Here is a 15,863-nt window from a genome sequence, read left to right on the forward strand (position 1 = left end):
GGTTGCGATGTATATAGTGATTCCCTTCATGGTTTATATAGTGTGTATAGTGATTCCCTTAATAGTTTATATAGTGTGTATAGTAATTTCCTTGATAGTTTATATAGTCTATGTATTGATTCCCTTACTGGTTTATATTGTGTATATAGTGATTCCCTTATTAGTTTATATAGTGTATGAAGTGATTCCCTTCATAGTTTATATATTGTATATAGTAATTTCCTCAATAGTTTATACAGTAATTTCGTTGATAGTTTATATAGTGTATATAGTGATACCCTTGATAGTTTATGCAGTGTATATTGTGATGCCCTTAATAGTTTATATAGTGTGTATACTGAGTCCCTTAAGTTTATATAGTGATTCCCTTATTAGTTTATATAGTGTATGAAGTGATTCCCTTCATAGTTTTTATAGTGTATATAGTAATTCCCTTAATATATATATTGACTCCTTTGATAGTTTATATAGTGTATATAGTTTTTCCTTTAATGCATATATTGATTCCCTTCATAGTTTATATAGTGTATATAATGATTCCACTAATAGTTTACATAGTTTATATGATAATCCCCGTAATAGTTTCCTAAGCAAAAATGTTTCGTCTTCGCGGAATTACACAAATAAAGTTTTTAGAATTAGAAAATAGAAATATAATTTTCGTGGAAAAACGACTTCACGACCTCACACTACGACAGCTCGACCCTGAAATAGGTTGTCTGATGGTGGTGACCTGACCCTTCAACCTTGAAAGGTCAGGTCAAAAGCCATGTCAGCCTTGTCCACGGGTCGTACCATTACTCCCACCCTCTACCCTCCACCCTCCCTCCAACACACACCCACACCCCACCCTCCTCCCTTCAGAGGGTCGTATACGACAAAGGGTCGTCCCGTCGTGTTCCAAAAAAGGGGGGGAGGTCGTGTACAAGGGATGAGGATATACCATCGTGTGCACATAGGGTGGCCCTCACGTCAAGGTGTGAGGTGCCAGGGGAGGCGATGGCGAACGCGTGTTCAGTATATTTCTGTCCTTCCCACTGTCCCTAAATGTATATATATATATACCATACTCGTTTGTATGCTCCAACCCAACCCAACCCAGCCCAGCACCAGCACCCTCCTGACGCAGACGTGAGGAACGGCTTGTGCGCCCACGAAACTGTAGGGGTCGTGTCCTCTTGTGTTTGTTTACGAACGGTTGTGAGGGTGGAGTTGTGGGTGTATTTGTCTACGAACGGTTGTGAGGGTGGAGTTGTGGGTGTATTTGTCTACGAACGGTTGTGAGGGTGGAGTTGTAGGTGTATTTGTCTACGAACGGTTGTGAGGGTGGAGTTGTGGGTGTATTTGTCTACGAACAGTTGTGAGGGTGGAGATGTAGGTGTTCCCTGATCGTGTCTCTACTTGGCTCTGTGTTATTGATTGTAGTAGTAGTAGAAATGGTAGTAGTAGTAGTAGTAGAATTGGTAGTATAAGTTGAATGGGTAGTAGCAGTAGAAGTGGTAGTAGTAGTAGTAGTGGTGGTGGTGGTAGTAGTAGTAGTAGAATTAGTAGTAGAAGTAGAGAGGGTAGTAGCAGTAGAATGGTAGAAGTAGTGGTAGCAGTAGTAGTAGTAGAATTAGTAGTAGAAGTAGAAGGGGTAGTAGCAGTAGAAGTGGTAGTAGTAGTAGTAGAATTAGTAGTAGAAGTAGAAGGGGTAGTAGCAGAAGAAGTGGTAGTAGTAGTGGTAAAAGTGGTAATAGTAGTAGAAATGATGGTAGTAGTGGTTGTAGTAGACATAATTACTATTGTTCTCCTTGCATTTTTTTATCATTTATTCATTATTGTTATTATTATTATTATTATTATTATTATTATTATTATTATTATTATTATTATTATTACGGTTCCGCTTCTGCTCATCACGGTATCCGTTGCTGTTCTCCGTAAAAGTACCGGATGTGTACCGTACTCTACCGGCTGCTTGACCCTACAGAACCGGCTGTTCAACGTGAGATGCCGGTTGTTCTAGTTACGAAACCGGCTGTTCTGGGTTGGGGAACCGGTGTTCAGTACACTCCAGTGGCTCAGTTAAAGCAAATGTGAGATTGTACACATACAGAAATAATTATTATTAACGTGTAGATGAAAATTATCAGTTATTATTATTGTGCCAGCCCTATGCAGGTCAGGAATATATATATATATATATATATATATATATATATATATATATATATATATATATATATATATTGAAAGAGGTCACAGTGGTGCCCGTAATGTATATGCAAAAAAGAAAAAATGAATAAATAAACAGGAGAGTGGAACGCGCCAAGTTCCCAAGTGCACTTTCGTGCAATAATCACATCATCAGGGGAGACACAAGAATGATATACAAGACTCTGTAGAACACCCAGTTGATCTACAAGGAAGAGACGTAGCTAGGACGCCATTTGGTACACAATTTTCATTTCCCTGTTTATATGTTCATCATGGACAGTGAGGAGAGAGAGAGAGAGAGAGAGAGAGAGAGGGAGAGAGAGAGAGTCTGTTGCCCCTATTTGAGGTATACGAGATGAGGGTGTTCAAAAACGTGTGTTTTTTCTTGTAAATCAGTTCGAAAAAGGAATTTTTTTTCCCCCCCTCATCCTATTTTCAAAAGGAAAGGCTTTAGAACTAACCTGCGTTACGTTGCTAAATATGAAGACGAACGTATCACATAGATTACATAATTATTATTATTTTTTTAAAAAAAAGTAATTTTCGACATCTGAGAACATTTCTAATGGCCTGTATATTGTTGTGTAAAATATTAACAACTTAAAAACAACACAAGGCCATGGCTAACCTATATTAGACCCTCACAACAATCTTGTAAGTCTGTGCCACACGTCACTTACCTCACCTTTCCCACAACGTGAGTTAGAAAAGGTAAAAAAAAATATATATATATTTAGAAATAAAATGTCAGGGAAGGAATGCAACATCGTTGTCTTCTGGAGCGCGCGCATTCTGAGCGTGACGTCAGTTCGCGCGGGAAAGCCATGACCCAACCGTTGGGGGATGGGGGAGTGTGTGTGTGTGTGTGTGAGCTATACGCTATTTTTAGGTCCTCTTTATTCATCTGTCTCTCTTTTTTGGGGGGAGAGAGAGAGAGAGAGAGAGAGAGAGTCTTATTAAGCTTGGGGAGTGATCTTATTTTAAGCATTTATGTGGGGGAGTGATCTTATTTTAAGCATTTATGTGGGGGGAGTGATCTTATTTTAAGCATTTATGTGGGGGAGTGATCTTATTCTAAGCATTTATGTGGGGGAGTGATCTTATTTTAAGCATTTATGTGGGGGAGAGATCTTATTCTAAGCATTTATGTGGGGGAGTGATCTTATTTTAAGCATTTATGTGGGGGAGTGATCTTATTTTAAGCATTTATGTGGGGGAGTGATCTTATTTTAAGCATTTATGTGGGGGAGTGATCTTATTTTAAGCATTTATGTGGGGAGTGATCTTATTTTAAGCATTTATGTGGGGAGTGATCTTATTTTAAGCATTTATGTGGGGGATTGATCGTATTTTAAGCATTTATGTGGGGGATTGATCTTATTTTAAGCATTTATGTGGGGGAGTGATCTTATTTTAAGCATTTATGTGGGGGAGTGATCTTATTTTAAGCATTTATGTGGGGGAGTGATCTTATTTTAAGCATTTATGTGGGGGATTGATCTTATTTTAAGCATTTATGTAGGGAGATATTAAGTATTTATGTAGGGAGAGATCTTATTTTAAGCATTTATATAGGGAGATATATTAAATATTTTTGAAGGGAGATATTAAGTAAATATGTAGAGAGAGAGAGATCTTCGTTCATTCATGACTGTTGAAGTATATTTTTTTTCATTTCATTCATGACTTCATTCGTAGGTTTTTGCATTTGTTGCGTTTGCTCTGGGTTCTCTCCCGTTGGCCGGAGCATTACGCCGGGTTCTCTCCCGTTGGCCGGAGCATTACGCCGCCGTATTCCAGCCCGAGCCCTCTCTTACCCCCAACTCCCCCCCCACCCCCCCCCTCTCTACTACCCCCCCTCCCCTCCCCCCCTCCCTTCCCTCGGCACCGGCTAGCGGAAATGATGAACGCCGCTGCTGGGAGAGGGAGAGAGAGGGAGTGTGGTGTGTGTGGTGTGCCCCAGTTGCTCAAACTCCCCTTTTTCGATGAGGGAGGGAGGGAGGAGGGAGGGAATGGGGGTGTGTGAAAGGGCGATTTTTGTACGGGGAGGAGAGAGGGGAGAGGAGGGGAGGATTAATGATTGGCGCGTTGATCACCCCCTGCACCTCCATTCCCCTCCCTCCCTCCTACCCTCCCTCCCTCCTTCTCCCTCCCTCCCCTATCAATTGTCATTCCCAGTCGTCGACCTGTGAAGGAGGGAGTTTATGCAAATATGTCTCGCTTACGCTCTGGGGATTGTGGACAAAAAAAAAGAAAAAACGAAAATAAGCGCGTAAAAAAAAAGACGCGTTTATTATTATTATTATTATTATTATTATTATTATTATTATTTAATTGGGGTGACGTCCGATCGCTTCAGCAACTCACCGTTGATCAAGGGGGGGGAAAGGGAGGAGGGGGGATTCTGTTGTTGTGTCTGTATACGACTGACGGTGTGTGTATTGGGGTGGAGTGGAGTGGGGTGGAGTGGAGTGGAGTGGAGTGGAGTGGGGGTGTGGGTGTTGTTAGTGCGGTACACCGGGCGAGTTTACACAGCCGAGGCGACCATCCATCTGTCCAAGGCTTGGCTGTGCAACACGGCGATGCGACATAGTAACTGTTATCTTGGTTGTGAGGTTGTGAGACACAGCGGGGGGGGGGGGGGGAAGTGTAGGTTAAAACTCTTGGTTGTGAGGTTGTGAGACACAGCGAGGGGTGGTGTAGGTTAAAACTCTTGGTTGTGAGGCAGTGAGACACAGCGGGGGGGGTAGGTTAAAACTCTTGGTTGTGAGGCAGTGAGACACAGCGGGGGGGGGGGGGGTAGGTTAAAATTCTTGGTTATGAGGCAGAGACACAGCGGGGAGTAGGTTAAAACTCTTGGTTGTGAGGCAGTGAGACACAGCGGGGAGTAGGTTAAAACTCTGGTTGTGAGGCAGTGAGACACAGCGGGGAGTAGGTTAAAACTCTTGGTTGTGAGGCAGTGAGACACAGCGGGGGGTAGGTTAAAACTCTTGGTTGTGAGGTTGTGAGACAGCGGTGTTGGGGGGTTAAAACAGGTTTGGCTGTGAGGTTGTGAGACACAGCGGGGGGTAGGTTAAAAGTCTTGGTTGTGAGGTTGTGAGACACAGCGGGGGGTAGGTTAAACCTCTTGGTTGTGAGGTTGTGAGACAGCGGGATAGGGGGAGGTTAGAACAGATACCAACCGAGTGGGTTTCCTTCAAAAGGCTTGTGGGTTGGGCTGTGCCATCCTAGGATTGCGTCAGAGAAATTGATCCGGGATGCGTATGTATTATAGAATTTTTGAGGGATTGGCGTAGATCATATATATATATATATATATATATATATATATATATATATATATATATATATATATATATATATATATATATATATAAACTCAGTTGTCTCCCGCCCACAAGGTATAAAGAAGGAGGGTCAGGTCAGGAGTTAGGTTACTGTATGGAAGGTAGGCCATGAGGAGCGGGGACGGGATTGGCACGGAGATGGTTGGTGAGAGGGAAAGGTGGGAGAGGGAGAAAGTGTGTGAGGGGAGCAAGGACGAGAGAGAGAGAGAGAGAGAGAGAGAGAGAGAGAGAGAGAGAGATAGAGAGAGAGAGAGAGAGAGAGAGAGAGAGAGAGAGAGAGAGGTAGTAGGTAGAGGGAGGGAAGTGAAAGGTGTTAGATAGAGGGAAGGAGAAAGGTGGCAGGTAGAGGGAGATAGGGAGAAAGGTGGCAGGTAGAGGGAGGGAGGAGAAAGGTGTTAGGTAAAGGGAGGGAGGAGAAAGGTGTTAGGTAGAGGGAGGGAGGGAGAAAGGTGTTAGGTAGAGGGAGGGAGGGAGGAGAAAGGTGGCAGATAGAGGGAGGGCGGGAGAAAGGTGGCAGGTAGAGGGAGGGAGGAGAAAGGTGTTAGGTAAAGGGAGGGAGGAGAAAGGTGGTAGGTAGAGGGTGGGAGGGAGAAAGGTGTTAGGTAGAGGGAGGGAGGGAGAAAGGTGGCAGGTAGAGGGAAGGAGAAAGGTGTTAGGTAGAGGGAGGGAGGAGAAAGGTGGTAGGTAGAGGGAGGGTGGGAGAAAGGTGTTAGGTAGAGGGAGGGAGGAGAAAGGTGGCAGGTAGAGGGAGGGGAGGTGTGAGGAGTCTGAGATAACGAGGTTATATACCATATAGGGACATCTTCCCCCCCGTCAATTCACCCTCAACATATTTGTAGTATGTTCTCACGGAGTATATTCCCCCCAACCCCCCCGTGAGCCGCCTGGAAAACGGCCGTTGAGTTACAACCGTTGTAACAACAGGAGGGGAATGACTGGTCCGTCAATCCCTCCTCTACCTTTGAAATGATTGCGTAAATCATCGTCGTGTCTGTCTGTCTGTCTCGCGGGCGTGACGTCGGCCCGAAGAATTCGCCGAGTTATCCGTGGGTTGCCCATGACTCACCCGATCGTATGGGCTGAATTGGAAAAGAAAAAAAAGGAAAAAAAAAAGAAGAAGGGAGGGAGGTGGTGGTGTTGGTGGTGGTCGGTGGCGACGTGTGGCAACTTGGCGTGGCTGTGGTTGAGTCATCGGTTAGGGAGTTTCTATGCTGCTACGTGGCCGGGCAGTTGAGCTTGGGATTTCATAGAGGTAGGACGTGGTTCTTGCTGTTCCAAGACTATATAACCCCCCTCCATATCTCTTGTTCATAAGTGCAGTGCTTTGTATTTGTGAGTTTTAGGACGAGCGTAGTCATAACCGAAGGACCACCTCCCCAATTGGGTATATTATTTCCCCTGAAGGGGATGGTCTTGCATTATTTTCATGTGGGGGCCTTTTTTTTTTTTGTTTTTTTAAGTCCTTAGGTCGATTCTGTTCCCGCCGACCCTTGTCAAAATGCCGGTGTGTGGTTGACAGGATGCTGCTGTGTGGCCGGGCCGGCTAGACCCAGAATGTTCAAAGCGGCCGTTAGTCTCCTATAACAACTTAACGGGCGATCGTCCCCTGTGCAGTGCGTGGCTAACGTAAGTGGCGTGTGAGGTTTAGATTACCGGATTACCGATTTTGGCGAAGGTAAATGGAGAGAGAGAGGGGGGCGGCTTTGAGCCGGCGTCTTGACGGAGGCGGCGTGAGAGGGTGTGGCAGAGGGGGAGGAGGAGGAGGGGTGTGAGGGGGGGGTGGTGTCCAGGAGACAGAGGGGGGAAGGGGAGCGCTTGGAGTAGCGCCTCCGTTGTGGTCATGATATACTGGAAGCCTGAAAGACACACACACACACACACACCGCCAGATTACAGCCAAAGCGCCGGTTGAGAGGAGGTGGTTCGAGGGAAACGAGCGTCGGTCGAAGTGCTTTGTTGCGAGAGGCCCCGGCGTGGTGTTGGGGGTGTGTGTGTGTGAGTGTCTTGATCTCAAAAGACCCCCGCTTGTTTCCCGACCGGCTGAAGAGCCAGAATGTATTTTAAAAATCGTGCTAATCGTGTATCTTTTCGTCGGTTTCGTAGCCACAGCCACGCCTTGCGACATAAGTTTTCCAAGGGACGGCATAACTCAATGTGTTCCCTCGCGGCTTTTCTTTGTCTCTGGGGGCGCGGGGCTTGAGGGAGAGGAGGAGGTGGGTGGTGGTTCGTGAATGATGCAGAGGCAGAAGTTGGGATCGGGAGTACGGGAGTTCCCGCCATATGTGTGTGTGTGTCTGTGTGTGCGCTTAACCGCCGCTGGGGTTGTATTGACCGCCATGGAGGCCGTACTTCCTAACGGCGGTGGTGGCGGCGGCAGATGGCGGGCTCTGTGAGAGGGGCCCCGCTGCTGCTGCTGCTCTGGCGCCGGCCGGTTAACGCTTGAGCGACAGGTGTGGCTAGTGCTGGAGCTGTGTTTAAGTGCGCCTACACGTGCGCACACCGGATTATATATATATGTATGATTAAACGTTATGCGCAATGAAGTTGGTTAGGATCACCGTTCGTCTCGCATTGTGTGGGTAGGTCTTCATATATATATATATATATGATTGCCGATTCTCTAATCCAAAGCCGGATTTTACGTTCCATGAAGGTCATTGCCATTGGCTGCAAGTGTTGCGAGATGTCGTAATTGCGCCGGTAGATCCAGGCACTATGTATATTTTAACCGGGTGGCATTGTGCACCGTCAAGCAAAAATGGGTGTGGCAGATTTAGACCCACATGCGTTGCGTTGGTGGTTTGTCGAACCCATACCACACAGCCGACCAATTTGGTTTTCCGAGGTTGGCAAACTGCTGGCCACAGCTGTTTGAACCTCAAGGAAAACCAACTGGGCCATTTAACGTTGTTTATTTTTATTCTGTAGGTAAACAGTGGGACCCTGCGTTTGTGTGTGTAGCAGACCAGGTCATGTATTACTAGGAAGAGGTTGACAAAGTGTTTTGTACGTTTAGGTGTAGCACACGACATAGCCACAGCTAATATGAGTGGCTTCATTATCCCCCACATTGTGCCCGTCTCGTACACAATACGACCGGGTGTTGCAAGGCTTTTTCGTGTGAATGTGTGTGGAATAATGGCTCCACATCTACTACCCTTGTGGAGAGTACCGCAACTTTGTTTATTTTGGTTATTCCACTATTAGTATGTCAGACTAGTGTTCGTTCTGACCTTGAGACTGATGGATTAGTCCACATTTGTATTATGCTTGGCGTGCCTCACACTGCTTGAGTTTGTGCAGATCACGTGCGCTAATGTACAGCATTTCCAAAGCTCAAAACCAGCGATACCTAAGCCTGAGGTTGTAGAATATTAGCAACACCCATCACAACCACTGAGATTGTTGAAGCAGGAGTTCTATAACACGGGATGACCAGCGCTGGTAATTTAGACATCAAATGTTATGTTAATGTAATTTCCTTCGCTGTCATGTTAGTGTTATGAGTTATGAGGTTATTGGTAAAGTGTTTTATTTCTACAACTTTTTTTTGACCCCTCCCAATTATGCATTAAGGTATGTAAATTCCGAAAGACCCAGTTCATATTAATCTCAAAATAACAGGAAACATGTACGTATCCGGTTGATTGTGTTTTACAAGTGTACTGATTGGCGATGTCGAATCGCAGTTAACCCAACTGTTGGTGTCCGTACCGTGCATCACCTTGATTCGGTTCCGTCACAAGCCGGCTTCTGTCTGGTCACTGATTTGACAGGTTTTTTTTTTTTTACCATCTCGAACGAAATATGTTAAATAGGCGGCGCGGGGCCACCAGCTTCTGGTGGTTGTAATTTTCATAATACACCATGGGAGTGCTGAACGTTGGGGAGAGAGGATTCGGCTGTTAAAAATGAGTTTTGGTTGTGGAAAGACCACATCCGCTGTGTTGACATGTCCGTCAGTCTGTGCAGTTGTATGGCACACGAGGACCAACTCGAGCACACTTCTGTAGTGTAAGCTAGGATATATATATATATATATATATATATATATATATATATATATATATATATATATATATATATATATATATATATATATATATATATAATATGACTGCTGGATGGAATCAAGTGGTTTTGATTCTTAATTCTAAGGTTTAGTTGATGATAGGTAAGTAGGCAATTCCAAGGGAAGGTAGGTTGTGTTTCTCTCCCAGTAGATAGACAAAGCCGTAGTTATCTCCTTGTACGTTTGTTAAGGGAAGCCAGCGAGAGAATGTGGTTAGCACAGCCTTAGGGGAACCAATTCCCAGGATTAGGTCATTTGTTAGGGAACCAAAAAGGTTTTGGGTGTGGTTTGCTCAGCTGGTGGTGGTGCCTGGTGCTTAGTTCTGGCGAGCACAAACTAATAGTAGAGATTCACATGTGGTTAGCAGAAGACTTAGTGTCCCAAAAAGCCGAGCCATGTAATACCATTACGACATTGGCTAGCCCAAGTACGAGTGTTACCTAATAATCAGGATGCAACGGGCGGTGGTCCAAGCGTTACCTAACTGCTCTTATGTGTGTAACCAGGTCGTACCCAAACGGCGGGGTGTGGTTAGCACAAGTGCAGGTCACAACCAAGTGTGTGGTTGGCAGGGATGCTCTGCTCGGTCGTTGGTAATATCGAACGCTGGTACGTCGCGTAGCACGAACACCAGCTAGCCAGGGTCTTTCAGCTGGCGCATAATTTTCCGAGAATCGGAAAATCGTTGTTGCCAGCACGATTCTTTGGGAACGCCAGTGTGTGTGTGTTGGCAGAACTCTTGGGAGACTTTATGCCAAGTTCTGGCTAGCCAGTCAGTTCGGCCCCCAGTTTCCTTAAAGGTGATGAATTTTGGCTAGCACAGCCCCAGGGGCTCGTTACGTGAGGTTGTGGCAGTCACAACTCAAATGGTGTGTGTGTGTGTGTGACTTGCTGTAACCAGCCAGTACGGTTCGAGAGGGACAGAACATAAGGGGGGGATACCAGAACATAGGATGTGTCTCGGCATAATGCTGACACCGAACACAATGTATCGTGTGCGTCTATTAGGTTACCCAACACCTAGGGTGTGGCTAACCTGATTGAAGGCGTGGGGTGTGTGTCTACTACGGTGTAACACGCTTAATACCCAGGGGTGTCGGGACGTGAAGGGTGGGTGTAGCCAACCGTTACCAGAACCTATAACACGTTAGGCTTTTGGCTACAACACCAGGGGGGCGGGTTATACCATTCGTCAGGCTCTTGGGTAGCAAAACTAGGAGGGGTAACCTGTCGCCAAGCTCCAGGTAATGGCAGGGTTACCAGGATGTAGCACGTAGATTGGAGTTGCCAGTCGTAGGATGACTTACAACTTTGAGGCATGAGGAGGGTGTAGTGATGACGACGTAAAGGGTTATATATATATATATATATATATATATATATATATATATATATATATATAATATATATATATATATATATATATATATATATATATATATATATATATATATATATATATATTATTCGCTGGTTGTGGCCACCATAACTCTATGGTACTCCTCTGCCATGTTGTGGCATGTAGAACCCAACACCATGATGGAGTGGGGGAGAAGATGAGGTACAACTCTTGGGTTGTGTAACGCCAGTATTCGCCTGGCTTGAGTAAACACTCCACACCCAAAGTGACTAACCTCAGATTAGGGGGTTGGAAATTTTCGGGACGTGGAACAACAAAACTGTTGGTGTTAGGCAGAGCCACTCTCATTTCGCCTATACTATCTTAGTCTCGGTTTTTTTTTAAATGGGTAACATTTTTTTTCGTTTTTCACGCGTGCGTTTTGGAAGTCCCTGTAGGATTTAGCCTATTGGATAAGTAAGTGGTGGGCGGGGCGAAGGGGAACGTGAAAATGTTCTGGGCAGCATTATGTAACGAGGTCATGAGAAGCGATGATAAAGCGTGAACGAGACAGCTCGTGAGATGGTTTACTGTAGAGGGAGAGGGAGGGTGCATGGATGGTTTACTGTAGAGGGAGGGTGCGTGGATGGTTTACTGGAGAGGGAGAGGGAGGGTGCATGGATGGTTTACTGTAGAGTGAGAGGGAGGGTGCGTGGATGGTTTACTGTAGAGGGAGAGGGAGGGTGCATGGATGGTTTACTGTAGAGTGAGAGGGAGGGTGCGTGGATGGTTTACTGTAGAGGGAGAGGGAGGGTGCGTGGATGGTTTACTGTAGAGGGAGGGAGGGTGCGTGGATGGTTTACTGTAGAGGGAGGGAGGGTGCGTGGATGGTTTACTGTAGGGGGAGGGTGCGTGGATGGTTTAACTGTAGAGAGAGAGAGGGAGGGAGGGTGCGTGGATGGTTTACTGTAGAGGGAGAGGGAGGGTGCGTGGATGGTTTACTGTAGAGGGAGAGGGAGGGTACGTGGATGGCTTACTGTAGATAGGGAGGGAGGAGGGTGCGTGTTGGGTGTCGGCCGGCTGTGATGAGCAGTAAGCAAACTTAGCCCCCGGGTTCTTAAACGGGTGCATTGACAGGGTGGGTGAGTGGGTGTGTTGAAAATAAAGTGTCACGGGAATGGTAAATGGGTGGTAGTTTACTACTAGGTTAGTATGACGGTATATTAATAAATATATATATATATATATATATATATATATATATATATATATATATATATATATATATATACTTTATTATGGATTGTTTTTGCTGTGTAGACTTCAGTTACCAAGTGATTAGGTACTTTCTACTACGCTTGCTTTAAAAAAAAAAAAAGAAAGACGATGCATCTACGCTTTAATGGGAGGGAGTCTTCCCATTGTGGTTTATCTGTGCAATTTATTCCACGCGCTGCATCCCCAGATGATGATTATTATTCGTAGAGCACACACGACGACCGCGTATCTTACATTTTTGTGACGGGCCCACGAAAGTACCGTTGGTGATGGATGGCGCCCAACATGCCATTCTCGTCCTAGGGTACAGCTGTACGTGCCCAGCCAGCAGCGAGGAGGGAAGGGTGGGTGGTGAGTTGGGGCGCCAGCAGGGAGGTGGGGAGAGAGGCCATATTTCTTTCTCTCTCGCTGTCATATAAATTTAGTAATCCGTAGCTTTGAGATTACTGCAATGACGTCCTATTTAAAGTTTTGCACAGTTCTGTAGGAGCCACATCATCGCGCGCGCGCACGCCTCATAAACGCACTTTCTCTCTCTCTCTCTCTCTCTCTCTCTCTCTCTCTCTCTCTCTCTCTCTCTCTCTCTCTCGCTTCACGACAGATGTCTAGCGAGTGTGAGGGGGGGGGGGGGGGAAGGGGTGAGAGAGAGATTCCAACCAAGCTGGTGGTGATTTATGTCGGAAGTTAACCGGTAGTCCAACCACCCTGCTGCTGCTGCTCCAGTCTTGATTTGAACTTGGCATTCTCGCATGTCTTCTCACCTCTCTCTATCCCACCCTCCCTCCCTCCTCCAAACCGCTGTTCACCACCCGCATGGTTGGCCGTCATTAACCATCATTGGTGGAAGGAGAAGGCAAGGTTGGGTGGTTTTGGGGGGTTAGGGGAGGGGTGGATGATGATGACTCACTGGGTGGATGATGATGACTCACTAGCCAGGTGTTAGCCCAACCTCCTCACCCCACCCCACTCCTGTCTCCTCCCGTTACCCAGATTACTGCGGGGCGCCACTCGCTCTCCCCCAACCCCCACCATGATGTTTGGTCACCACCGGGTGGGAGACGACCGTTGGTCGACTTCCGTCTCTGGTCGCGCCAGCCAGCCTAGTTACCGGTGTGTGTGTGTGTTCCGTGTGGTACAACTGGTCGTGATGTGTCTGGTCGCGCCAGCCAGCCTAGTTACTGGTGCGTGTGTGTGTTCCGTGTGGTACAACTGGTCGTGATGTGTCTGGTCGTGCCAGCCTAGTTACCGGTGTGTGTGTGTGTGTGTTCCGTGTGGTACAACTGGTCGTGATGTGTCTGGTCGCGCCAGCCAGCCTAGTTACCGGTGTGTGTGTGTTCCGTGTGGTACAACTGGTCGTGATATGTCTGGTCGTGCCAGCCTAGTCACTGGTGTGTGTGTGTTCCGTGTGGTACAACTGGTCGTGACGTGTCTGGTCGTGCCAGCCTAGTCACCGGTGTGTGGTACAGCTGGTCGTGATGTGTCTGGTCGTGCCAGCCTAGTCACTGGTGTGTGTGTGTTCCGTGTGGTACAACTGGTCGTGACGTGTCTGGTCGTGCCAGCCTAGTCACCGGTGTGTGGTACAACTGGTCGTGCCACCCCAGTCACTGGTGTAGTATAACTGGTCGAAGAGAAACTATTTATGATGAATACAGCCAAGTGATTTGGGTGGCAAGAGATAATAGTTGAAACATGTTACTGAAAATGAACTAGACTCGTTTTGATTTTAGTATATGTTGCTTATTAGAATAGCTAGTGTAATGGGGGAGAGGGAAAGAATTGAGGAAAATGCTTTGGTATATATTCTTGTTTAAGAGTATTAACGTTGCCATTTCATAGGCCATGGATATAGTCTTCATTGGTTCAAATGACAGCTTTATTTTTGGGGGAAGTGGGATGATTTTAGACGTAGACTGGGATGGTAGGGAGGAATTTTTTTGTGTGTAGAGAGAGTCTGTAGCTCTGTGTGTGTGTCTGTGTGTAGGGTTGAGTCTATGGTTGAAGGACCTTCGATCGTTGAGGGGGATTAGGTTGTATCGTTGGAAGGTCGTGGTGTGTATTGGAAGGGGGGGGGGAGGGTGTGCCTTGTGATACATAAGTGTTAGTATTGAACCAGTGGGTAGTGGAGGTGGTGGGGATTAAGGGGGGGTGAGGGAGGGATTAAGGTTATTTTGATTAGTCATGAGTCAACATGATGTTGCCATGCACGGTCCTTGATGTGATTGGCTGTGGGAAGGTAGTGTTTAGAGGGGAAATTAAGTAAATATATATATATATATATATATATATATATATATATATATATATATATATATATATATATATCATTCCTATGAGTCCACGAGGAGAATGAAACAAGTCCCCAAGTGCACTTTCTTGTAATAATCACATCAAGGGAGATACAAGAAAAATATGTCAGTTGACATACAACGAAGAGACGTAGCTAGAACGCCATTTGGTCAACAAGTGATTGTCACACGAAAGTGCACTTGGGAACTTATCGTGTTTCATTTTTCCCCCATGGACTCGTAGGAATATTCTTGATCATACGCAAAATTATGATCCTTTCACACACACTCACACAAATAATGGAACTCCTAAACTTAAAGCTTGGGGTGGAGATTGTCAGACATGTTTGGAAAGGAAGAAAAATGGGGAGGATAGGTTTGGCAAAGGTCGAGTGTCTTGGCGGTGGCGCCGATGTTGCAGACACGAGGGGAGGAAGGGTGTGGGCGCTGTCGTACAGGTGTGTGTGTGTGTGTGTAGTGGGTGTTGCACCTGCGCTTGTGCGAGTGGCCCACGCCAGGCACGCCCTTGTAACGTTGGGAGGAGGAGCACACTCTCTCATACTCGTATCTGCGTCCATAATTATGACTTTATGGTTTATGATTTTCTCTTGGAGGGAGCATGATCGTTTTCACTTTGATCTCGGAGAGGAACAGACGAGGTGATACCCATTATAATTGTCAACTATACACCGTAAAGATCACAAGTGGAGGTGCCTGAGGATATAATTAATCTTAGAGAAAAAAATAAGATACGAGTTTACCTCTAGTTCATCGTCTGCTCCATTTTCTTTACTTTAAAATAGTTCCAAGTATTTTCTAAATAAAGCGTCTGTATAGATGTAGCTTAACCAAAAACCAGTTCCACGTCCGTATATATATATATATATATATATATATATATATATATATATATATATATATATATATAAATATATATATATATATATATATATATATATATATATATATGAGATAAATATTCTGGCATTGTAAACAACCAAACAGGGTTTCATCTGCATGCAACATTGAGTTATTGTGTGTAGTCCAAGTGCTTTGGCCAGTTTGAAGTGACTGCTTTACGAGCGTGCGGATTAACGGGCCGTTTAGATGTGGATATAGAGTTAAGCCGTTGTCTTGGCTCTGTGAGGCGGGTTGAGTGAGTCTCTGGGCATGAGGAAGAGTCGTGAGAGCAAGTTAATAGGTTTGTGTTGAGTTTTATTAATGAAAGGATCTCGGGGGAAACTGTGGTAAAACGTAATCAGGCTCTTAGATGGAATTGAAAATATAAAGATTGTGTTGTTTATATTTGCTGAGAATACCCAAATGTATTTAGTGATAATTAT

At 45.4% G+C, this 15,863-nt stretch overlaps 1 protein-coding gene across 17 annotated transcripts in view; it reads left to right on the top strand.

Moving 5' to 3' along the window:
• Window positions 1-15,863, top strand: part of cib (thymosin beta cib) — a 271,621-nt gene that overhangs the window by 226,243 nt on the left and 29,515 nt on the right. For 13 of the 17 annotated variants that reach the window (XM_071666910.1, XM_071666913.1, XM_071666921.1 and 10 more), the window contains exon 1: window positions 8,315-8,470. The exons of 1 other annotated variant lie outside the window; for it this stretch is intronic. In XM_071666910.1, the coding sequence (XP_071523011.1) occupies window positions 8,330-8,470 (141 nt within the window). In that variant the 5' untranslated portion in view covers window positions 8,315-8,329. Of the gene's footprint in view, window positions 1-6,644; window positions 6,799-7,516; window positions 7,542-8,314; window positions 8,471-15,863 lie in introns of those variants that run through there. 3 more of the 17 variants (XM_071666918.1, XM_071666927.1, XM_071666919.1) reach the window with 2 other exon arrangements.

This window comes from Panulirus ornatus, chromosome 11 (assembly GCF_036320965.1).
Source record: "Panulirus ornatus isolate Po-2019 chromosome 11, ASM3632096v1, whole genome shotgun sequence".
In the NCBI taxonomy this organism is placed as follows: domain Eukaryota; kingdom Metazoa; phylum Arthropoda; class Malacostraca; order Decapoda; family Palinuridae; genus Panulirus; species Panulirus ornatus.